The 26,996-nt window shown below is 38.7% G+C and overlaps 1 protein-coding gene across 1 annotated transcript in view; it reads left to right on the top strand.

The window, feature by feature from the left end:
* LOC139737674 (zinc finger protein 704-like) overlaps positions 1-26,996 on the top strand; it is a 56,852-nt gene that overhangs the window by 7,841 nt on the left and 22,015 nt on the right. The window contains exons 3-4 of the mRNA XM_071648356.1: positions 12,437-12,589; positions 13,504-13,676. Of these exons, the coding sequence (XP_071504457.1) occupies positions 12,437-12,589; positions 13,504-13,676 (326 nt within the window). The remainder of the gene's footprint in view (positions 1-12,436; positions 12,590-13,503; positions 13,677-26,996) is intronic.

Below are 26,996 nucleotides of genomic sequence, written 5' to 3'. Positions count from 1 at the left end.
GTGCTTGTGAATAGAGTGCTCAGTCGTTCAAAGAAGTGCATCTTTTGTAGTTTGTAGATTGTATGCGATTTGTGGAAGTATCTATGAACAAAGAGCCTTACTATGTACAACCATTGTACAATTCCTCCCCATTGAAGTAATGCTTAAAGACTTTTATTTAGCAAACCTTAATTGATATTTCTCATTAAACTTTTCTCAGCAGTGCCATCAGTAGAGGTGTCCCTACCACACATTCACTAATTAGTGGCGTGCATACGTATGGAACCCTGTGCATGCAAACTTGCTCAGAGGGTACAATCAATATCTAATCTGGCTTATCTCGGCCTCGAACAATAGAAGGAACGTGACTGTCTGCACATGGCATCATCAAACCACTACAGCTCTTTTTTTTCTTTTTCTTTTTCTTTTCTTTTTTGTCTTGGTTGTCGTGTGAACCCAATTGATCATGGAAACTGAAATCTGTCAACATCAGTTGCTGACTGAGTAAACAGAAGTTGATGTGGTTTAATATCTCTCCTATAACCTCCATAAAATTTTGACTTGCACAGTGTATTACATGTTGAGCAAAAATACAAAAATAACAACAAAGAGAGTATTGATAACATGTCAATTACATTCAGCCACAGCAAAGAAACAAAACAAAAACATGCCAATGGAAGAACTTCCAGTTGTCTATATCCACAGGATTTAAGTCAGCCATATCTGTTCCATTACCAAGGATGTAGTCATTGTATTTTGCGTGTGTATGTGTGTAATCCCCCAAATTACTATCATTATTGTTTGATGGCAGTATAAACTAGACAATAAATGTGTCTCCCCAGAGAGAACCTTGCAACAAAGAGGGCAGTATATGCTGAAGTAGATTGTCTGAAAATTTGTTTACTGTGTATGGCTGTATGGCTACCACAGGAAATGACAAATTGAAGCAGTGCAAAGTCCATGAAACTGTCACTGTGTGTCTACTTTGAAAAGACACAGACTTGATAGTCCAATGACTGATATTAAAGGACAAGTTCACCTTCATAAACATAAGGATTGAGAGAATGTAGCAATATTAGTAGAACACATCATTGAAAGTTTGAGGAAAATCAGACAATCCGTTCAAAAGTTATGAATTTTTGAAGTTTTTGTACAGTACCCGCTGGATGAGAAGATTACTGCAGTGTATGAATAACTTAGATGTCACATGCGTACAACAATATAAGGAAAATATAAAGAGAATTTCACAAAATTCCATCTTTTGAAAAAAGTACACATTCCCCTGACTCGTTACCGACAAATGTTATGGGTAATATTACTCCCCCTGCCTTTAGAAAGAGGCAAGTCAAGTGCTCTTTTATTATGCGAAAAAAGTGAAAATATGTTGAATTTTCTTTTACATTTTCTTTATACTGTTGTACGCATATGACTCACAAGCTGTAGTAGTCTCCTCATCCAGCGGTTCCAACACAAAAATTTAAAAAATTCATAACTTTTGCATCGATTGTCCAATTTTTCTCAAACTTTCACTGATGTGTTCTACTAATATTGTTGCATTTTCTCAATCCATATGTTTATGAAGGTGAACTTGTCCCTTAACTGTCAATTGAAAGCAGGGAAAGTAAGTCCTTTTGTGGCTTTCTTGTTCATTGAATATACTGTATAGCATGGATAGATTTAGGGCCTATAATTTCCCAATTTTATATACTCCGCAGGTATGTGTTCATAGGCGTGCGATGTGGTGCAAGCAGTAGGCCTATATATTTTTATATTTTTTTTTTTGTAATAGGCATCCTCTTTTATATCCACTTTCTCAATATTCAAAGTTGGCAAACCAAAGTTCATCTAAAGCTGCAGATTGGTATCAGATTGCCCTCACAAGCTCATTTAATGTACAATGTACAGTATATGGCATATTGAGGCAGGAAAATACACTGTAATTTAGTCTCCCTACAGAAGAATTATTATCTAGAGATGAGGCATTACAAAATGATCTTTTTATATGTCATGATGTCTGCCTCATTGAAAATGTTCCAGATAAACTCACACTCCTGACTCATTTTATTCTCAAATAAACAATGAATTTTGACTGCAAAAAATCAAAGGGGATTATAAATGACAAGGCAAGTTGGCAAACCTCTTTTTACCGCTCCCCCCCCCCCCCCAAAACAAAAACAAAAACAAAAACCCACAGACAAACAAAACACAACAAAAGCAGTACTTTTCACATTCAGACATTTTGAATCTGAGAGATTGTCTTCTGATCATATAGAGACCATTCAAACAGTCTTTGGCCTTGCTAATATTGACCTCAAACACGTCTTGACCAGCGGTAAAGCCCATCCTCAGGAAATCCATAAAAACCCTTGGACAGGGAAATCAATAACTCTCGATAGGACTATAATGCTGATCTGTCATTATAATCAGTGTCGGTTAATGAGAAGGCCTTGTGTGAAAAAAAAAAGCAATTTGTGTCATCTCTGCCCTATGCATTTATTTTGAGACTAGGCTATTGACCCTTTTATTGTGTTTGTCCTCTCTTCTAATTGTGAGTATAACAAAGGAGATGAACAAACCACTGTATGTTTATATTCTTTTTCTAAGGATACTGCTTCTTGAAAACAGATCATTTGAAATAATTGTGATAATGATGATTTGCTGAACACACCCTTGGGCAGCTAAAGCTATCTGAGCGGTGCCAGACACCAGGAAACCAGAAATGTAAATGCTTGCAGAATTTATCTGTGCATATTTACTTTTAAAGTCAAGTGGTTTTCAGATTAATTCCCCTGTAAGCTGTCACTGAAACTGTCCAGCAGTGACAAAGGTCTTACAATTCTGTCAGGTGATATTGCAAAATTGTAAGTATCAGTAAAACTGGTGCATTAATAGCAAAACAACTGGTAGTTATATGGTAAAGTTGTCTTGCTTAAAAGTGTGCTTGATTCAAGAGATTTTGGGGATATTTCTGCAATGCTTGTGTCTTTACAAGTTGGCTACGATGACCGAGTAGTGAAGCTCTACACAGGCAGGCATATGCCTCGGTTGTGAGAGCCAAAATTTGTCGGTGTTGTTCACTGCTTTCTACAAGGATTTGGCAAGGTCAGGATCAGCTGTTTGCATCTGACCCAGAATGCTCTCTGTTTGCTGGCAGGCAAGTTTGTTGGTTGACATCTTCTTGTGGCTTATTCCTTTTATGGGGTCACCTTCAAGGAAGCAGGAAGAGGTCAGCTTTCTAAGCTGTCCAGTAGTAAAGCAACTCACCAAGTTCAGCTTGATAGTCTGGTCAAGAATTGTTTGCACTAGAGTAAGCCACAGTCTCAGTTACAGACCCTCAATTCTAACCCAAGTGTATGTGGTGTTTTTTTTTTTGTGTGTGTTTTTTTTTTTTTTATACCAACTCATCCCTACTTGTGTTAGGCTAAGCCGTGAGTGAGAAAAGACTATCCATTGTCTTGGTGTAAGTATTTGATCAAAGTCAAAAACAAAAACAAAAAACTACCAAACTACCAAAGAAAAGTAATAAAACAAACAAACAAAAAACAAACAAACAAAAACTAACAAACTAAACATTGCTCAAACAACCGATCCATGGTGTGTCCTGGAAGAGGAATTTTGTACTTTGAAAATGGGTATGATAGTGAGGTTTACATAGAAGACATTGCACTCACCAATCATACCTGTGAGAATTTGTGTAAATTTTGGTACATGAACAGTTTTAGTCACATTATGTCTAATTGTCTAATTGCGGGGACAAGTTATTTTTAGAATGAACTATATCCGTGCAAATGAGTCTTCTACAAAACGATATAGTGCTTTACTGAAAGTGCAAGAAATGTACTTGAACCTGAGTGGGGCTGGAATGATAAAGGTGTGTCCCTGATAGTGTGCTTGGTGTATACAGTGTTGTTGGCAGAGAATGCCATGTTGCCATGCCTGTCCCATCTGTTCATTCCCTTTCCGTTTTCCTCTTGGCTGGTGGAGTTCTATGATACAGCAGCCAGACAAGCTGCAGGAAAGTGATACAGCAGTGAAGGCTTCGTGCTGCTGGGCAAAGGTGTGATTGCATCGTGGGCTTGTTGTCTCTTGCCAGTCATTGCCAAGTTTCTTCTCACTTTTGCCCTTTTATGCAGATGTTTCTGCCTGTTTTACCATTTGTCACCAGCCTTTTTACATCGTTCAGGAAGCTCATGACTCCAGCCCACATGTTAGGCCTATTTTCCCCACACAGAGTTTCAAAGCTATCATCGCAGCATCGTAGGGCTCTCCTAAAGTCAAATTGCGCTGCTTACATACCAACATCCTGTGTGGTTTGTTTTATCACAGAGGTATCCATGTTCCAAGTGAAATGTGGAGGCAATTCTCTGAGGAACCTACCAATCATTTTCTTTTGATAACCTTTAGCAAAATGTTAAAAACTACTTCAAGCATTTGTAAATTTTGAAGGGATATAGGCCTACAGACTACCAGCTGCTGCCGGCAGGAATGTTTGAACTGAAGACTTTTTACCAGCACTCTTGATGTGTAATTCTCTCTATCTTGACAGAAAAGCGGGAGAAATGTGGAGATGTCTGCACATATGGACTTGTTACTTAGTCCCAGAAAAAAAAAAATGAAATAATATACAACAAAGTGATTAAAAGTTGAGAAGAAAGCTACTCATGTCAGTCCAACCCTTGACACCTTGATTTTTTATCCCAAGAAGGTGTCCAATGAGATGTCTTACATTGTTATGGAGCATGCAAAAACCACAGAGCAAAGAAAGACAGAAAAGTCTGTTTACACCGAGTGTCTGAATGTAAGGCTAATACCTCCAACTAGCTATTGACTTTGTGTGAGTTCAACTTGTTCTTCAGGTTGGTATAGCCGGTTGGCTGAAGTGTGTCTTCAATTTCGTTTCGTTTCTTTCTGTTTTGTATTTATATTCGCTGAGCTGAATATTTCTTCATCTCCCGCCCTTCCATGTAGTGTTTTCTTGGTTTTCTTTTTCCTCCCCCTCCCCCTTTTTAGAAAGGGGGGGGGGGTGTCTAGTCTGAAGGGTCAGCCTTGGGCTGACCTTCCAAATCTGTAATGGAATTGGGTTAAATCCAATTTAGGGCTATCAGAATGTAAGCATTTCAGGAGAAAAAAATGGAACAAGATTTTCAGCTCTGTGTATCGTGATACTGAGTCCCTTTTCCCCCTTCAAGTCAAGGTACCTGTGTGACTGAAAATCACTTGTATACAGTTGCAGTCGAACCAATTAATGGAAACAAAGGTGTAATTATGGAAAACAGAATAGATGCCAATGTATTCATCTCCCACAGATTCCTTTCTTTGTGGGAGACATAATATAATCTCTTATTGAATTTCCTGCGTAGGGCCTATATGTACCAAGGCCTACAGTCTGCTCATGGATGAACTACAGTGATGTTAATAAGTAGCAAGAACTTTTATGTTTGCTGACCAGTGTGGTACATTGTGACCAAAAATTTGTAATGTCAGTGTTAATTGATATGAAGTAAGCTGCCACTTGCTGTAGCAGTCCATATTGCACACAAAAGATGCACACACACATGCATACACGTACTGGGCATATAGACATTTAGGCACGCACAGATCATGTTGGAATGCTAATGGCTGATGCCATCAGTGTGTTGTTGATGAACAAACAGTCCGATTGATTGACCTGTCAACTAATCAAGAGGTCAATTTGTGGTGGGCCATCTGGGTTATCATCCTCATGCATGACAGAGCTTGCTTTGTTAATGATTGTTATTCCTCACCTAGGAATTGTCTTCATTGAAGCGATATCACATTTTACTAATAGCACTCAGAGCTTCAGCCATGTACAATGCAGCACACTGCGTTCGAATCTAAACTGAACAAAGTGATATGCAATAGCCATAAGGTGAAATGTTCATTGTTTTATGACTGGCAGTTATTGAGGTTTCAGTGAACTCTGTGTTGACATGCTGTAACATGTGAGAGCAAGAGAAGCTTTTTGGTGTTGTAGCACTAAAGAAATAAGAATTGCTTTATATATCCCATATATAATGGGCGGGTCCACATATGTGGAAAGGATGTGTGAGTTTATTACATTGTTTGTGTGTGTATGCATCTGCCATGTGTGTGAGTTTGTAAGATCAAAATGAGAGGTATGTATAAAGCATTAAAGCTAGAAGAAATATTTGGGTATCATTGTTCATAGCCGTAGGGCACAGCTGTGGATTTATATCAAGCAGCATGCACCGATATTCTTGCTTTGTCATGTTTGTGATGTACGATGCATAGCCGCTAGGTACCATGGTGCATGGTCATGTGACTAATGCGCAAATGTAGGACGCTCGCATCAGGGGTCATGAGACATCACATGGGTTGAGCGTTAATGGTACAACTCAAACTGCAAGTGCGAACTTGCCACAGACGCGCAATTTTTGATGAAGGAATATTTTATAGGGAGTTTTATCATGTTACTCCGATCCGATGATGTTATTAATTCATCACAATCACCATCAACAGTTGCTACAGCTACAATTATTGTACCACTACAACTTGATTGCTACTGCTGCTACATGTACAGTGTACCACTACCGCTACCACTACAAAGTTCTCTTGTAGGAGTATGAAATGAGTTTTTCATACTTGTACAGTATATAGTATAGGCCTATGTACAATGTAAGGTTTAAACCAATGTGTCTTTTCATCAGGGTGTTGAATGAACTGTAAACTGAGTTTACCAGCTTATACCATTTTTCAGCGTGCCATCATCTGTGCAGCACAGACTTACAACATTTGTTTGTAAACAAACTGTGCAGAGTGCAGCTTTAAAAGTGAAGGTTGTCACCCAAGCAGAACAAAAGTGCATTTTCAAGGAAAAATCCTTTATTATCAATGCAAGGATCCAGTGCTTCTTGCGGTCAGTAAAGAGCCTGATGTAAATATGAGAGAAGGTTGTGATGGTGAGGCTATTTTGAAGACCTGCAGGGCCAGAATTTCTCAGAAAGCACTTCCAGTGATCAATACATGAGTAAAATCCTGTTGCTGGTCACATGACTAGGGTGCGTTTTGCCGGCAGCGAGGAACCCTGTTTGTGTACGTTCAGTATCGGTGTGAATGAGCTCAGTTAGTCAGTCATGAAGAAAGGTTGTCCAGCAGAGCGAGATCCAGAGGTTGTCTTATTCAAAGCCATTGAGGTCAGAAAGCTCCTTTGATTATTTATTGTTGGGTTAACCATTGATTAGCAGTACAAAAGCATTCATCTCATTACCACGGGGTTCCTTTCTCCGTATCCAGCTCCATTTAGCTCCGTACCAATCAATACAGTTTTCTCCTCTTTGTTCCCCTGCCTTCTTTTTCCAAGAGATCCCTATCAGCCGCAGGTTTGCTTGGTGACATTTATCTTGCCTCTAATGCTTTTTATAACAGATTTGGAATTGATCTGTCCTTGGAAGCCTGAGAGAGAATAAAAGGCAGGCATGATTATAACTTCAGTTATGATAATTACATTGTTATGAAACATCCTGTGGTGTGATTCAAAAGAAGAGAACCTAATTCAGATCATATAACTCTTCAATATTAAAGACATGAAATTATTTTTTTACCACCTTTAGGAAAGTTAAGCCATTATAAAAAAGTCAGAGAAACTTCTGTATCAAGTCAACAGATAACACAATTCTTCATTATGGTTGTCAAAAGACAATCCATTCATAATCTTCCGTATTACGTCAAAAATATCATATCAGTATGCTGCTTTGAGACTTGGAATTTTCCTTCAAAGAAGCAAGAAACATACCAATGTGTAATAATCTGCTCAATACAATAAATCTGGAAATGAATGTAAATATTACACCATGTGACTGGATGGCACTATTCCTTGTCACCTGACTTGCTGTCATGTAATCCTTCTAAGTGGCTTGTCTGTTGACATCAAATCATGATTTGACTGACTTCATTCAAGCAACTCTCTTGCCTTGTGTACATAGGCCTACGTCTTGTCTGAAATAGTTTACCATAAATACTGAATCAACTTGATGGATTTAACTGCTTAAAACTTAATTAACAGGGAAGATCTGCACAATATCTTGTGCAACATTCACAAAGTTATGTTGGTAGTCTATCATAAATTTATGCAGTTTTCAGCAAGATTTTAGGCATTGTCAACTATGGATGGCAATCAAAATGTAGCAGCACACACATGGGTTCTCCAAAACGCCATCCAACAAGAGAAACAGCCAAAACAGCTGGGATGAAGACTAGAGCTCTTTATGAGACACATCAGTTATTGAGGTCAGTAAAAGGCAAAAGGGAATTGATAATGATATGGGCACTTCTTATGTGCAGTAGTTTGGCCTTGATGGAAAACTCTAGCTACCTTGGGAAGTTGATCGCAGTAGGTGAAGAGTATGTAGAGAAGCTGTTAGAGGTCAAATATGGTCGTAGGCAGTGGTCTTGTGTGGGGACTGGCTTCTAATAGGGTACTATTAATAATATATGATAATATATATTTAATGATAAAATTTTAAAAAGAATTAGGCGTATCTAAATTGTCAAAGTTGGTACCTCTTTGCATGAATAGTTGTGTTTGCACTTAACAAATTTTATAGAAAAGCAGACCTAACTGCCAAAAAAAAAAAAAAAAAACTAACTCCCTAGGATATGAAATAATCAGAGGAGATGCAAATTAACCAGAAAAAAAAATCTTCCAATAATGCTTCAAATAGCCCCCTCCCCCCCCCCCCCAAAAAAAAGGAAAAAAATATGGAAGTACAGTCTTTCTCTAGACTGCATAAGAAAGGTATTCTCCATTAATGTGTTTCTCATCAAGTCTTTGTGTGCTTTTAGTGTTGATTAGCATAGAAAACTTGATAACGTTGTACACATTGCCCAAAGTTCCTGGCACGGAGGGGGTTAATTCCATTCATAGTCAGGGGTACATGTATTTCACTGTTGTCACAGCTGATAGAAAGGATAGAGGAACATGAAACCAAACAAACATTCTCAGTGTTAGAAAATCTCTCATGATACTTTGCAGTTTAATGAGACATGGTATCCTCATTGTAGCTTACCTCTGATGATGATGACCTTTTTGTGCCAGATTTCAGAAGACTTGAGAACTCTACTTTTTGTCAAGTCAAGGTATATTGGCCAGTGCCTTTGTGCCTTTAACTGAACTTGAATGTACTTGTGAGAAGCACATCAACAGGTCTGTAAAAGCAGACTATCCCAGGAGGTTTTGAGTGGATAGTGAGGCTGTGGTTCTGCTCAGATTGAGAAATCAATATCGTTCTCCATGTGGTTACCCACAGAAAAGCTCCTTCATGGCGGTTTCTGTATTTCTCTGAACACCTTTAGGGGTGAGATTGCATCAAATTTCGTTTTCTTCGTGTGTATTTTTGTTTAAATATTATTTTTTTAACCCCTTTACAACATGCAGGCTATTGCTTAATTGAATATGACCATTGATCTAGCCTGACTTTTTAAAGCCTTTTGCCTGTTTTCCTATACCCAAGACTTCAGTGATTAGGGGATATTTTTGTTTCATTCACCATACATCTGGACAGCATGGTTAAGCCCTTATGATGCTCCAAATTAAAGGGACTGACAGTACTGGTTTAGGTAGGAATTCATGTTTTAAACAATCCTAAGTGAGATAATGAAAAGCCTCTTATGAAATATGAAAGAGCATGTAATTTTAAGAAGGATTCAATGTTTATTTGATGAAAATTGGTTTTCAAATGGCTGAGATATCCAAAAAAGTGCTAATAATAAAAGGCGACATGCCACAACTTTATTAGGATCTCTTTGTTTCACCTTGTTTTTGGATATCTCAACCATTTCAAAACCGATTTTCATCGAATAAACTTTTGATACCCCTTAGAACTGCATGCTCTTTGACATCTCATAGAGTGGTTTCTGGATATCTCGCAAAACGTTAAAAGATAAATCTACACCTCGACCAGAACTGTACACACCCTTTAAGCACATTTGAATGAACATCTGTTGAGAGCTGCTGATTTATGGTAGAAAGTAAACACATGCACTCTGAATTATCCTTCCCTAAAATATTATTACTTTGTTTGTAAGGATTTGAAGTTTTTGTTACACAAGTTTTCAATTAAACATAAAGTCAAGTGATAATATACGGTCTGTACTAGTGTTGTAGTTCACAACATCAAGATGCATGTTGCTATTGGAAGTAACTTTCTCCAAACTAATTCCACTGATTTTTTTTTTTTTTTCATAATAGTAATTTGTTCAAGTAGGTCTACACTTTGAGCTTTTAGTAAAAAAAATAAAATGAACCACTAGCTTGTGTCAGTATGATGCCACCTGCTCCTAAATTTGGAAACCAAGATGGTGACTGTAAACCATATCTTGTTTACATCTAGAGAGAAACAGCAGATTTGTGCAGTTTCAGACTCCAGTTGGAAGCGTCTGAAGGAGTTGGCAAAGCACAAAATAAAGAATCCTCAAATCCCTCCCCCTTCTTAGCCTTGACCTTTCTGTGGTTGCCTGGCTACTCATTCTAGTGGTCAGTTTACCATGCCTACAATTCTCACTCGGGACATGTGAGTGGGATTCACACTGATACGAATTTAAAGTGAGATGCAAATCGCGAGATTTGCATTGCGATCCAAATCTGAAGATTTAGACCAGTGTGGTCATAAAAGTCTCACTGAAAAGTGCCATCAGCATTGTGATCTAAATGCCAAGAAATCTTGTATTTATTTCAGAATTATCACCATATTTTGAGAAATAGTGAATAATTTGCACCGTGGCAAGTGTGTGAATGCTGGAGCAAAAATGATCTCAAGATTTCCTTTATCCCATCATTTGAAACACACATCACAACAGTGCACAAACACAAGGACCAGGGTCACCATTTTTGGTAGATTCATCAACAATTATTTTGATTGGAAAGGGCACTTAGCGATATATTTCTGTCCATCTGAACAGGCGCAAAGAAAACAAAAATCTTCGCATGTGGATCACAATTAACATGCCACTATTTAGTGTGTGTGAATGGCATGGTTGACCACCAATACTGAACTTCAGCTTGTAAGTTGTGTAAAAGAATTCTTCTCCACAAATTGGTGGTTGCTAAATCTTTGACTGCTACCTCTGATCATGGAGGTGAAATATTTCCATCTCCCTGCTCTGATTATTCATTTGTCCTTGCTGTCACAGTTTGGATGTAATTTCAATCATAAATTTTATCTCAAGTTTTATTGATGGGGGTGAAGAAGGATCTAGACAATGTAGGCACTGATAGTTACGATGTAAATTGAAGTACCCTGGTATAGAAATTTTATTTCCTTGGACAGAGAAGCAGGAGTTTAAAAGAGAGAAATATATAAGGATGATAAGGGAGAGAAGGAGAGATATTAGAGTGACCAGAGGGGATATACAGAAGTGGAAGATGCCAAATGATATATTAGGAAGGATGGCTGTTATAGAGGAAGAGAATTGTGTCTGAGATGTAATAACAGAATTGAGATGACCTAAAAGAAGATGTTTGATTTCCTCACTGGGACAAAAACGTGCTTGGGGAAAATTGTGAGATGTTTGGTTGGTAGGTAGAAAGAGAGAAAGGAACACTGGCCGCTGGTCAGTTGCGTGACAAATCTCTCTCAAACTACACCAAGGGCCGATGTAATTTGAGCTTGTGGTCATCTGTAGGCGCTCAACAGGCCTTACTTTTTGATGCATGGATGTGGAGTGACCATTGGTCTGGTCAAGCCAAGACACAAATAGGCTTCTTGATGATGTCCAGGGTCCTGGCAAGAGATGAATGAATCATGGACCCACATGGCAGACATCTTCTTTTCTTTATTGTGGTATAAACAGAAGAAAGAGAGATGGGAGGAGAGAATGGCAGGGAGGGGAGGGATGAGGGGCGAATGGTGTCAGCTCTGTGAATCTGGGACAGATTAACCCCTTGATGGTCAGATGGTTGTTCTGTTCCAAGAGAATTGTGGAACAAAGGAACGAGGCTGTGCACAAAGGCACTTGTGATGGCATGAAGGAGAGAGTGATAATTACTGGGGGAGGGGAGGGGACAGGAGGGAAGAGAGAAGTGTGTGATGATGTCATGCCCTTCAGTTTATTCTCATTAACATGAAGATGATGAGCATTGACTCCTAGTGTTCTCTTTGTGAGTAAAATTGCTGTTGTGATTGGTTTGATCCTCTGTATGAAGATCTCTACATCAAGAAGAAACCAAATTTCACCTACCTTGAAATGTGATGTGATGCATTATAATTCCAGTGCATTGTATTTTGATGTTAATGTGATGCCTTCATTGTATTAGTGCACTGCATTATTACATCTAGTCATGATTCAATATGTTTGTCCCACAGTGGATTTTCTGATAAACAATAATGGTGATGAAAGTTTCCAGTAGTCATGAAGCCTACTGAATATTCTAAAACAATGAATTGAAATTGTTCCATTTTTCCATCTCTCTCTCTTACAGGTGACAGTGTGATTAGTCTTGGTCCTATGAGTCCTGCAAGCTCCCTCAGCTCAGGTTATGGGAATGTGTCCCCCAGCCCATCCCCTTCCACCCTGCAACATTTCACATGGGATATTGCATCGAGAAACACGCCCAGTCCAGCTTCCTCCAGCAGTAAGTTGGTCATCTCAAGCTGTTACAGAAATGAGTGTATACTGTACAACAGTGAATCTTTGCATGCACAATGCTTATGCAAATTTTGTTAGGAGCCAAGAGTCACAGTTCAATCATTAAAAAAAGAAAAAAAAGTATTGTTTGAATGCCAGTGGAAATTTGCGACAGTTCTTGCTGCAAGAAAGGCAATCAGCTCCAATTTAGCAAGTTCCATGTAACGAATGTGTCTGGTTTTACCGTTTATTACTTCACTATATACATGGTATCTCTTCAACCCTTTTGCGGTAACCAGGGATATCACGTGTGATACCCTTATATGTTGAAAAAAAATGGTATGTGTGCAACTGCCCATTCATGAATAGAATCAGTCAGTAACCTTAACTGGAGTTAGATGTCTTTTGTTCAGACACCAGTTGCAATGGTTTTAATGTTTCCAAATTTCATGAAAGCATTCTACTTTGAAAAAAAAGGGCAAAAAAAAAAAAACCCCGAATATACTTTTATTGCTGTATCTCTGTAAAGCTCATGAATTCATGAAGTCCTGGGGGGTGTTTCATAAAGCTGTTCGTAAAGTTACGAACGACTTACGAGCGACTGGTGATCAGTTCTTGTGATGAATTATGGAAATTCTGATAAGTATAGCACATCAGAACTGATCACCAGTCGCTCGTAAGTCGTTCGTAACTTTACGAACAGCTTTATGAAACACCCCCCTGTTCTCATGTATTCAAGGGAATGTGAAAACTTCTATAGACTTTCACAGATTATATAAAGTGATTCATTTATGCTGGTACAATGAATGGTAAAATGTTCAAGTTCATTTGAGAGATGCATCAATTATACCGTGATGAGAGAATCCTAGTTGGCTGCTGTAAGGACTTTGTTGTAACCTTACGTCTGTTTTCTGCTGTCAGGTGACATGGAGAACTCACCTCACCCCAATCCCAACCTGCACACTGCTCAGGGATCGGCTACATCCTCCGTGCTCTTCAGCTCCTCCGTCGACGAGGGAATCGACATCAGCGGTGGCAGCCTGCCGTTCTCTCTAGAGGAAGTTGCACCATGCAGTCCGACCAAGAAATTTAAGGTGAGAGACATTCCCAACTGGCAAAGCAGTAGCTTAGGTTAATTGCATGCTGAATTAATGACACAGTCCAAGAAGTGACATTGGGAATCCCGTGCAGTACTGGCAAATTACTCTATCTTTCTGTTTGTGGCTTTAAAATCAAAATTTTATGTATGTAAATACAATTGAAACTTAATTTGTGCAAAGTGAAGAATTGTACATGTTGCCATTCTACTTTATCAAAAAAAAGTGTGATGTTTTTACAAATGCAATGAAACTGAGAGCCACATGCACAAACTCACGAGATCTCTAAATTTTGCTTCTAAGGTACGGCTCTCTCTACCTCTTGCTATTTGGAACCAAGAACAGGATATAAACAAAAGAGTACAGGCAAAGTATATATCGTGCTATCCCCCGAATGTTGGGTTATTACCCTATCGCTTGATGAAAAAGCCGCAAACCAAACTCTCAGGTTGAGTTGCAATATAAGTAGCAACCCTCTGATTAAGGAAATGAAGTGCATTTAAACATCACTCAGTTGAATGAACTGTGAAGATGGAAATTCAAATTGTAAATCAAATGTAATTTCCACGTGTTCAGTCTTATTTTCTGGCTGTCCGGAAGCAGTCTCCTTACCTCCCCCCCCCCCTTTAAAAAAGCTAAAAAGAAAAAACACAGACAAACAATAGGTAGGAGAGGAGGGAGTGAGCTGAAGAGAAATAAACACTGCCATCCATCATGCGGTTTCCTGGCTGATGAGTAAATATTGAGGGGCAAAGAACTTGTGACAACTCAAAGGCAGATGCTCGGAGATGAATGTTTCAGCAGAAACAGTGTCGGGTGCTGTCTGCTGGATGTTCACCCCATCTCCTTGCGGTCATTACCACTTCTGTCGTCTCCCATGCCTTCTTGTCATGTTTCCTTTCTGGTTATATCAAATCTTCTTCTCTTCCTCTGTTAAAAAAGAAAGAAAGAAAAAAAAAATCCCTTCGTGCAGCTAGCTGCATTGTACCATGTAGCTACTAGCTCCATGATTGTACAAAGCTTGTCATTAGAACTGCGGTTTTCCGGGGCAGTTGTTTGGATTGTTCCCTCCCCCTCTTTCCCCCATAGCTCTTTGGATGTGAATGGAAACATGCTACAGTGAGCACACAGCGCCTATAACGGTGGTGCACCTTGCCAGAACCTTGAATAGGGTCAGTAGGATTTATATTCCCTTCTATTTTAGCCAAGGTAAACAAACAGGAGCCACCACAAAGTGAGTCTTCAGAAATGAGTGGTGACGTTTGAGGTACCCTGGGCATAGATGTCTCCTGGGTTTCCTAGAGACCACATGGCCATTGTCACAAGTATGTCAAAAGTGAAAGTCTTACTGTTTAGCATCACTGTCAAGACCATTGGAGGCCTGATTGGCAACTATGTTGGTAGTAAAAAGGACACGATGATCCTCACAGGTTTAAAGACAACCTAGTTTGCCAAGTTCATGTGTCCCTAATAGAATCTGATATAGATTTGATGCCGTCAGTGATATCATGTGATGACACATAGTTTCAGTTGAGATTCTATCATGTCAGACATTCTGTATAAATGCAGAGCTCTTCACAGGATAAGTTCAGATTATTTTGTTTAAATGCTTGTATTGGCTTGCAAGGTGCTACTCAGTTGGTTGCAAAGTGGTCTGGGCAAAAATTGGCATAAGTTACTTGAGAAGGAGAGGCAGCAAGATGTCATATTTCCTGCACACTACATTATTCAGTGTCCTCGGACTGTTCCATTTTTTGTTATCATAGGTGATGCCCTAAGATCAAAGTATGTTGGATGAGTCAATACATCCATGCTTTTTGCGGTTGATTCTGTTTGCTGTGAGCAAATTGTTAACACAAGTGTCCTGTTGGGTGCCCTCCCTGCTCTTTAGGCATGACTATTGAAAGTATTTTAAAAAAAAGAAAAGAAAAGAAAAAAGATGATACTACATTTGCTCCTGCACAATTGCTCCAGTCTTATTTTCTCCAAGGAATTAGGGTTAGGGTTGTGATAAGGTTTTAGTTTTGGTTGATGTGAGGACTAGGATTAGGGTTGTGTTTGTGAGTAGATTTATGCGTGACTTAGCGTATAACCTAGATATTTCATGGGAGCAATTGTTGCAGGAGCAAGTGTCATGGAACAAAAAAAAAATCTTGTCATGTACAGGGACATTTTCTCTATATGTCTATATTGCTGAAAATCAGAGTATTGAATAAAAACAAAGTGCAATAACAGTTTTCCTCTGTAAGGATTTTGTCATGGTATGATGACACTTTCCCATGCAAATTATTCATATGATTAATGAATTACTGAATTATTTCTGAAATATAACCACCAGGATTGATTGAAAGCACAGTATATAGGCCCTATATCCTAGGCTCTGATTGAAAGAGTTCTAACAAAAAGGTATGCCTAAAGGCACAACTGCAACTATAGCATTATGATAAAAGAAAAATGGCTTACATACACCAAGACCCTGAAACCATGCATCTGAAAGAAGCAAACAAACTTGCTTGGGTAGTGACACAATGACATGATTTTTTTTGTTCTTTTTTTAAGTGTACCTATATGAATACAATAGTGGTATTTTTCTCACCATGGACCGTTCTCTGTTTCCAAATAAGAATGATTTTGAGTTTATATTCCTTAATCTGCATTTCCCTCGCCTTCCAGAGGCAAACAGCAAATGAATTTTGTTTTCTTGGCTGTAATGGACTAGAATTGTATTTTTCCCCATTTCTTCTTCCAATCCATCCTGTGCCAAGCTTGTAACGTAACTCTGCCCGACCTCCCTCCACTTTCTGTCAGGGCTGGTTAGGCTGCAACAAGTTTAGCACTGGAAAATTGTAGGGCGCTGTTTTCTGTCAGGGGTCAGGGGTCATGCGACAGGGGTGGAGAGAGACGTGGGGTGGAGAGCTATTTCTGAACTTCAAATCTTCACTGCAGGGAGTATCAAGTGACTCTCTCCACTCTAGATGCAAGTTGAAAAGTTCCCCCCCCCCCCTCTCTAATATCACCTTAAGAATCTGATGTAAAGGAGAAAAACTCTGGAATGCATTGCTCTTCTCACAGTCATTGATAACCTGATGAGACAAATGTGCAATATTAGCAGTAATTTATACCATATCTGTTTTGCAGGCATGGGAAATTTATCTGTTTAATGACTTGGCACAAACTGGTCTTCCTTTCACTGTCTTCTGGGGTTCAATATGCTAATACTTCTACTTCTGTCAGAAGTTAATGGCATCAGAAACTTATCCTCACAACATGTGATTTGATCTCTTGGCTGCCTTGCATCTTTTTACCCATAGGCCCTACTGCCTCTGCTCTGGGGGTTTTATCCCACATGTCATTTTGACCTTTAATGTGACTGTAACATGTCAAGACTTTAAAGTTTGCAATGCATGGGGGATAACTCTGTCCTTCAGAAGGTGTGATGGTTTTCTCCGTTCAACTCATAGGCCTACATTCTCACCTCAGTTTTGATCACTCCTGATCTTGTGAAAGTATGATGCACCCTGTCACTGTAGGATATCCCCCACACAGGTGCTATGCATTCTCCCTTTAGCAGCTGTGTGTACTGGATAATAGAACCCTGTTCCCTTTCTGGATAAAGAGGTATAAGGTGTATTCTATTAACCAGCCTTTTATTGATAAGCTACATGTTTTTGATAGCAAGAAAAGTTGCTATGTGCTTGTGTTTATACCCAACCTTCTGTCCACAAGGACATGAAACTTGCTGGAATTTGCAATAGAAATTATGCTTGGAAGAAGTGGGGCATCCACACAATAAGTAGCAGATAATTCCTACCATTAAGAGGAAAGCATGTAGGGTCCTTGTTACCAGTGAATTGCTAACTTTTGCCCGGTCTTTTTTGTGGGATGGATTTTGTGCCGCCGCTGTGCACCACGTGACTTCCACAGAGCACAGGATGCCGGAGAACCGGTAGGTTGGCTTGCCAAAAGACCCTGGGGTTTTTACAGTATGTTTGTGGGGGGAGGGGTGGGTGATTGTATAGCCTTAATTTTGCAGACCTGACAGTCTGTTGTAACTGTGTCTTGCATTCAATATGGCAAGCTGGCTTTATTACTTTACTTGTAGATGAAGAACTTTTTCCAAGATTTCTGCTAGACCTGTCGTGTTATTCTCTGCATAGTTTCCAGTCTCTTCCAGGATGTTCAGTAACTACATGTATTTTTACACCTTTGCCAAGGCTTGGTTGCTGCTAAGGAAAAGCTGGCTATTAGTGTGGGTGAATCAATGAATTCATATTCCTATTTTGCTTTACTGCCAATGGAGATAGGATGATTTTTACTTTATTTTCTCTTCTTTTTTTCTGGAGCAACATACAGTAGTAATTACCAAGACTAAACTTCTTGGTCTGAAGAAGAAAGACTAGTTTATTTCCTGGGTATAATCTTGCTGGTGGTCTTTGTGGGGATGAGGCACCATGCAAACAAGCCGGTTTAGGCTGGTTGGCCAATCACAGCGCAAGAAATGCTTGCAAGCTTGCCACACCCCTGCAATGCCCACTATTTCCTTTTCTGCTTTGAGCCTGGCGTAGTCTGAAAATATACAGACCCCTTTTCCGTTTAGTAACACTGGGACATTTCAATTACTGTAGATTGCAATACATGTACGTGTTTTCAGTTCTCATAGCTCATTAACTGCTGTCTGAATACTGAGATAAAACATGATGAGAAGCTCATATTGGACATATTCTGGTGTTGCATTAACACAGTCACTGCAGTTCATATGATAACCATTGTATCTGTGTATGTCTTGTAGTGTTTTTAAAGTCAGCCGACATCTACTCTGACTGTAATAAACCAATGTGTAAAGATGAAGAGAATGAAATCAAGAGTTCCAAGGCTACTATGTGTCCATGAGGAACCTGAGAAACCTAACTCCATGCTGAAGAGAAGAGTAGACCTTGGTACATGGATATGATTTTTACCAGCCTGATGTAAAAGAGAAACATACTTTTGAAAAGGTTGTATGAAATGTAGGCGAATTTAAAATGGATTAGATGGAGCATTTTTGTAGAGCCAATGCTTTGCCTACTTTGCTTAATGATATATTCCAGATAAATTATTTCTGTATCTCTCTAGGTAATGTGATCATTGGCAATAGAGCAGCAAACGCTACTATGTCGTATATGAAGCTGTCCTTCCAGGCTTGCTGAAGTACAGATGTTCAGAATTTGTAGTGTGAGCCTGGACGCTTTGTCCTGATAAGACTATTACTTCCCAGGGACCCAGGATTGTGTTTGTAAATCTATACACTGGAGTGTGGTGGTATTGTATGTGTGTGTGCGCAGTGATATGGGTGTGTTTGATATTTATGATGTGCTGCTGGTTTTTCGGGACTACCCTTGTGCATTGTGTGTGTGTGCATGTGTGTGTGTGTACGCACTCTTATGTGTATGCGTACATGATATGGGCTCATAGATGCATGCTTGAGATGGGGGGGGGGGGGGAGGGAGGAGTGGGTTGAGATAGCCAACCATATGGGCTTTGTTTGATGCGTATTATATGACCCATGTAGCTACAAACTGGAATTTGAATTGGGACATTTGTGCAATAATGGAAAAAGCAGATGAACAGGGGTCTTTTCCATTAATTTTCTGTCAAATTTTCTTTTAGGTTTTGTTTTCTTTAAACATTTTCCCCATAACTGTAAAACGAGGAATGTACATGTGCATTTTAATTTTGCAAATTTCACGAGAGCCAAGATTCGCAAAATTAAAATGTACGCAAAGGCTCTTGTCCACACTATATGCATTGAATGCTAGAGGCATTATGCAAAAATTTCATGCCATGAAAAAGGCCAACGGTTCCAATTTGCAAAAATTTCATGCCACTAAAATTCCATGTTTTACAGTATTGGGTTAATTAGAGGTTGCATAGATTACTGTACATACTCTATATTGATGATCAAATCTATAGCTTTGTTTGATATACTGTGTGGGTTTTTTCCAAAAGAGAACTAGAGTTGAGATATTATGACAATACATTACTTCTTTACCATTTGAAGGAATCAAACACATGCAAATAATCTTCCAAATCTCTCTGACATGCTTAAACGAGTGTAGATCCCACTCTCTCCATTATATTCCATGTGATGATGGAAATGATGGCGGCAGATAGATGTAGGATATTATACATGTACATTTGGTTCATTTTGCTAAGTGAATTGGCAATCAGATAGATGATTTGCACAGACCTATACCATCAATGGGAATGCATACAGAGAGGGAATAACAGTTGAATGGGGGAAAAAGAGTCTGACTGAGATCTGACAATTAATGAATCTATCTGCTCTTTAAGCAGGCTTGCACATATCATCCAACCCTATGTGGATGTTTCAATCATGACTCTGGGCTGCAAGCTGTGAAAACCATCTCCGTGTCCTGCAAAACAACGGGAGTGCTCTTTCAGTGTGTGCCAGCGAGCCGGTTGGCAAGGGTATACACATGGTCGATCAAGCTCAGCAAAACAACTGGGCATAGAGCCTAGTCACCTATATCCAGGGACCATAGTGGTATATGCAGCACACATGGCTGGTTGGGCAGGACATGGGGGAATTGGCACATTCTTCTATCGTAAATCTAAAATGGCAGGGTTATGAGATCAGGCACCAGATTTTGTTTCCAGCAAGCTATGAGAGGCATGTTTAGCCTCACTCCCAATACCAGAAGGCTTTGTCATATATTATTGTGAAATCTTTCTTTTTTCTCTCATATCTCTCACTCTTTCCCTTCAAGAGAGCATGATCAGAGTGTGTATGAACTATTCATCTCAAAATAGATTGGGGTTTACTTTTGGGAAACTGGTATCTGTCAGAAATGGCTCTGTTTTGTTTTGTATGCATGAAAAATCTATTGGCATGTGATTACTAGCCCTGGTCTACAATCTGACAAGTTTGAAGTCCTGTCACAGGATCCAACAAAGAACAGATAAAGTCCCCATGGTCTGGTTGTGGAGCATGAAAGAGCTTTTTAGGAGTTCCTCTTTTGCCTGAAGATAAAAGCAGCATGAAGGAGGAGGCCTTGAGCTCTGTTATTATTTTGTGGAAACAAAGATGAGTTCTATTAAAGTATTCCATTCCTTTGCTAGGATGAGCAGATCTTCCTGTCCTTTGTAAAATATTTGTCTCTTTTATGGCTTTAGCTTTATCTTTCTGTTACACTGCTTCTGTCATGCAGCTGCGCTCTGTGGTAGAAAAATCTTCAGCTTCACAAATTAGTTGCTGTATTTGAGTGAAAGTTGAAGTGTGTTCATTACTAATCACTTCATGCTTTGCAATCCATTCTCTCTCTTTTATCTAATTTACTGGTATGCATTCATCACTTAATATGAATTCATTACTACAATTGTATGACAACTTGTAGAAAGGAAATTGGTATAAAAACATATGCTCTGAGCTGGAAATGAATATACAGCGTACAAGAAAATGTGACGGCAAGCACCATTGTTGCAAATTTTCAGTGGTGTTGAATTGCAAGTCCTTTGTTTATCTATCATCAGTGTCAAATATTGAACTAATGTATGCCTTTCCTTGGGAAGGCAACCAAACCAATAAAAGATGAAGTCAAGACCAAGTGTAACCAAAATCCACCACTCAGGGCAGGGCAGGGCATGGTAGGTATCATTTGAACAGCACATGGTTATTCCTCAGGAGGGATATAGTTTACTAAACATCAATCCAGTCTAGTTCTTGCTGACAATAGGCAGAAGAGAAAAACATGAAAACATGTGTACTGTATGTTCAGAGGATCAGGGAGGAACATTATAGGTACCTATAGCTTGTAGGCCCTAACAGGACAGAGTGAAGTGAAAGAGTGGTTGACTATGAGCTTTACTCAAACTTGTTGGTAGAGTGTGATCAATAGCATGGTAAATATGGCCCTGGTGTTCCAACAAAGGACCACCATAGTATGTATGTTTTGTAGGCTGGGGGAGAATGTAGGGCCTACCCAGCTGTACGCCTGTAGTGCACAGATGCACTGTTCACATGTAAAGTGATTAAATGGCGATATGTGAAAATTGATCAGAAATTGTGAACTAAAAAATTGTGATGATTGTGATGCTGATTGTCTTTAGTTGGCATGTGGAAGAAGTTCACTGCCAAATGTTACATAAATGTGATATAACTGAGTTTTATCATAATATCATATAAGGTTTTTTTTTTTTATACACTAAATTTTCAGAATACACATGAAATTGTTTCTCACTTGATACAGTTTATTAATAAACTTTTTTGCTTCATAGACACGGTTTCTCTTGAAAAACCTAATTTGATTTTTGAAAAACCTAGTTCAATTTATGGAACATTTGGCTTACGCTATGGCAAGCCAAATGTTCCATAAAGGTGATAAAAATGAGTTTATCAGTCAATGAATGAAGTTTACCATGTGAAAAACTAAGATAATCACACTAATTTTTTTTTTTGCTTTTTTTTTGCTTGTTAAATTAAGTTTATCAACAAAAAACTAAGTTTTCTGCTCAATAGACAGAGTTCCTCTAAACTGTGTTTTTGCAATAAGTTAAGTTTTAATGCTCGATAAAGCAGTTTTGATTAATGGGACATTTGGCTTGCCATGTATGTCAGCCTGTTTTATTCTCCTTATTCCATCTATTGTGTTGATCTCGGGGTCAACGCCAATGTATGTGTGTACTTTTTACCATAAATCAATGCAATGGGTGTTAAGTTGATATCCTTGAAAGAGAATATCCAAACATCATTTGGAGCTCTTTAGCAGTTGAATGTCCATCGTTTGCAGATTTTATTTCTTGTTTACATGTATGTCACATGTTTTGTGGGAAGCATGTGACAGTGATAAGTGATTTATATCTGTATGCCCAGGCTTAAGAGAGCAAACTGTGAATGTAGTTCTACTTACAGCTAACTGCTGCCAAGTTTGGCAGATGTCTGGGCTTGCTATTTAGACACAATACTTATCATTTAGTCTACTCTCCAGCCTACACGGTATCACTTTGCCTTTTTGACTGTGTCAAGTTTGCAGTCATAAAGAGAGCTATAATACACCTTTCCCCATCTCTACCTCTGTAATATATCCAACTTTATGTTTCTGCCCCATATATTTTAGTTGCTATACATCAGGGGAAAAGATGCAATAAGGAGTGTCCAAGGCAGTATTAATATACATTGCATAAAAGGAAGGACAAAGTAAACAACGTTGTTTGGGAAGACAGACTTGAATGCAGTAATAGGTTCTAAAGATTGGCGAGAAATCAGCCTTGTTTACCTCTTTCTGCTATTAAAGTACAAGTAATTCATTGCATGTTATCAGTTCAGTAGATATTTATTTCTATTGAAAAAGTCTGGCTCTTCTTCTATTATTCTGATCTGAATAATTGGTGGGACCCAACTTTTATTAGAATCGCCTTGTTTTACTTTGTTTTGGGGATATCTCATCCATTTCAAAACCAATTTTCATTAAATAAGCTTGGAATTCCTCTTAGAATTTAGTGTTCTTTCATATTGTGCAAGAAGTTTCTCATTATCTCACAAACAAGTTGGAAACGTAAAGCCCCATCTCAACCAAAACTATATCATCCTTTTAAAGTTAACCTGTGAAATTTGTGGGATGAAAGTGGGGCTGGGCATAAGCAAATTTTTTTTTTTCAGGGAAAAAAGGCCTTATGCTGCTTTTGAAGGCCAAAAGAAACAAGTGGCAAATTGACCAAATCTGGGTTAACTAATCATTTCTTTTTGGAAGAAACCAAGCTCGGTTTAAAAAGCCAGAGATGTTATCAAGTCAAAACAATATTGCACTCTAGGGATATATTTTGTGAGGGGAGACAGATAGTTTGCTGATTCTGAGATGTCACAAATTTTCATTTGCCTCCTTTTTTATGGCAGTGTTTTACATGTAAGTGATTGGTTAGACAGAATGAATACCGACGGTAACACAGGTTGCGGGAGGGGCTTGGCATAATGACAATGTACGTGTCCTTTTCTGTCTGATCAACATGAAGCTTGTATAGCCATGACAGCAGGCTGAGGTGAACCAAGCAACCTACTTTATTTCCCTTTCTCTCGCTCTCTCCTCAGCCCTAAGTATAGACCCTTTGATAGCATTGTGCTCAACCATCATATCAGAATTAATCTGCATGATATGTGCAGTGTGCAAACAAGGGTGTGTGAGTTCTCTCATGAACTGAAAGCAATTGTGCATGCTCCAAAATCGGGGCCAAATCTCAACCAATGCTTTTTGCATCTGCACAGCCAGCCAAATATGTCTTTCACCATTTTCTAGCATTTTTTTTTCTTTTGAGTGAATGTCTTACTTTTCAGCTGTAGTATATTTTGGTCAGAGTGGAGGGAAATACGCTTAGTCTGCACCATTCAGGGTCATTGTTGCATTTAAAAAAAAACATGAAATGCAATGTCGTTTTCAGATGAGGATTCAAATCAACTGTTTTGATAATTCTATGAGTTATGGCGTCTAGACTTAATGTGTAATTCCCGTACATCCACCTTGACCTTCTGTAGTGGCATGTACTATGAGATTTTGAATAGTGGTCACTACTTACCGAACAAAAGACATTTGCTTTAAAAAGGTAAACTTTCTGTATGTGAATACATTCAATAGTGTAAGGACAGAAATTTTATTTCATTGCATAGAATGAAATAGAGCAGTGATGATAAAGCTGACTTTTTGTTGTCAAATATTGAACATTTCAACCTGTGAACTTAAAGGAAAATATTGTCACATGATGCTGACCTCATTTGCACACTACCCATCAGCATGCCTTCAGACATAGTTTGAGTTTTCCTCTAACATAGTAACAACTGTGTGTCTACTGCATCGTGATAATACATGGTGTGCTAGATTTAGTTTATTTTGAGGAAGTTAGAGACTACATGTATTTCTCCTGTGACTGGGAGGCATTTCAGCCATGACGTACAGGCAAGTTTTGATATTCAAGTACTTCTCATGCATCAGTTTTTTGATGAAGTTATTGTCGTCTCTTTTAGCCTTCTCACTCTCCAAGGATGTATCATTTGTGATATTTGATAGTGTGAGTAAGTGACTTGGTTTGTGATATCAGAAACTACATGTTCTTTTGGGCAAGGTACGGTACTATGTCTGCACACTATGAAATGACTAGACATAGTTCTAGCTATGAAGTTACAGCTGTTAGTATGCAAGACTATATACTGGCCTGGGTTTACTAAACTGAAACTGTCCTGGGTTTCTGTTTTGTTTTATTTGTATTCGTCAGACTTGTAGTAAATGACAGAAAGAACAGAGGCACAGTGTAGAAATACTTGCGGCAGCATCTTCCATGGATCTGATTTTGATATTTAGTGAATTTATCTTCATTTTTGCAATCAGTGAGATAGTGCGCATAAATTCGTGGTCTCCTTCTCTTACTGTCTCACCCACCCACTGCAAATGAGGATGTAGTATGTGTGGCAATTTACGGAACAAGGCTCCAAATGGTGTACAAATGATTTGTGCTACACTTCCCTGGATGCAGCTATTTTTGTTCTCAGACAAACTTTGCCTTTCTGCTGTTTCCATTCAGAACGGGAATCAAGTCTTTTCAACATGCTTCAGTGACCCAGCGCTACTTGTCCTTCCATGGAGCGGCATCTCACCTAATTTTAGAAGCTGTCTATGAAAAGTCCAATTGTCTCCTTTGAATGATGGATTTCGACTGCTTGAAATCCATGTTTACTGACATTCTATCTGGAACCAGCTGTAGTCTTACTCGATCAGTTAGTATAGTAATTTTTTGCCTGAAACCCACAGACTTCTTCATGGCTTCCATTAAAACAAATGTTGTAGAGATGTTGGTTCTTGCAGATCATTCTTTGCCAGGTTTGTGATGAACTAGAAGCACATAGTGATTATGTTTGAAGTTGATCTGATGCCCAGACTGGGAGATTTCAGTTATCTTTGCACATGAAGGGTCTGGCTCAGAGACTAATATAAATTGCCTCGCAAAGGAGTATACCGGTACTGGTGGGTGCTTTGTGCTGCATGGATAATAAACCATTTTTATTTTTTTTTGCGGCGGACTTTGAACTTGAATCAATTAAATAGGAATCGCCTTTGTATCTTTTCACCGTCATTCGTGCATTTCACGTTTACTTTGATGCTGGATGGTATCATGTAATTTTCATGTTCTCAATGCTCTAGCAGGTCATAGCCCAGGCTTTTCTCAGTGCATCAGAACTAATTAATGAAGACAATAGCTCTCTTGACAGCCGTCTATGGAGTGAATAGTATGGCAAATAAATGGCAGTTTTGTGATGAGCTCAGCCAGTTTCAGCTGGCAAAGCAAGTTGAGAGAGAACACTTTCAGTAATGGAATGATCAAGGGAAGCTTTGTACATTGTCTCCATGTACACCAACTGGTACTAGTTGAATGACTACTGTGGCAGAATGAAATATCTTGTCATCCATCTCAAGTCAAACTGTGATGAGTGTTTGTAAGAAAGACTGAAAATCAATTTTGCAAACTGATGTATGTAATGGCAAAGAGATGAGCTGAAATCATACATTGTAGGCACCTTTTTGAGTTGCCTATGGAATACCATGTTGACTTACTGTCAACATTCAGTCAGTCCTACTGTAGTGTCACTCTTGTAGTTTTCCAAATTTGCTTTATGAATATATTCTTGGCTCAGTTGCATATGTTTGCACTTCAATTTCATAAATTATGAATTGATATTAAGGGTGCATGTTCCAGGTGTACTTGATTTTGCTCTTGATATCACCATTCACTGGCATTTGTTTTGCTGCCTTCATGTAGTACTGTCTATTATTTCTTTGGATAGGCCTATAATTCTAAAAGTCCTTTCGATAAAATAACATCAATTTAATGATCAGTTTGTTATTTTGTACTGGTGTAGGTAAGTGAAACGTATGAGACATCAGTGCAAATGGCTTTGAACACCAAATGTTTTTGTAAATCTCCCATTTTCATGTATCATTTGTCCATGGCTACTGCATCAAGATATCCATAAATTATTATATGAGATAGGTATGAGTCGGTTAAGATTTGTATCCTTTATCATACCCAGAATTTTAAGGAGCATTTAATTCACTAAAGAAGAACCCAGACTTAACGGGAACCCCAAACCAAAGAGCAATGTGGATTGAGTGAAAGCAGCAACATTAGTAGAACACATCAGTAAAAGTTTGAGGAAAAACGGAGAATGGATACTAAAGTTATGAATTTTTACAGTTTTGGTGTTGGAATCGCTACATGAAGAGACTACTAGAGGTTATGACATCATGTGTGAACAACAATATAAAGAAAATATAAAGGGAA

Source organism: Diadema antillarum, unplaced genomic scaffold (assembly GCF_040938485.1).
Source record: "Diadema antillarum isolate AM-2024a unplaced genomic scaffold, OU_Dant_1.0 seq00000698_RagTag, whole genome shotgun sequence".
NCBI classification, from domain to species: Eukaryota; Metazoa; Echinodermata; class Echinoidea; order Diadematoida; family Diadematidae; genus Diadema; species Diadema antillarum.
This window is presented reverse-complemented; position numbering and strand designations above follow the sequence as displayed.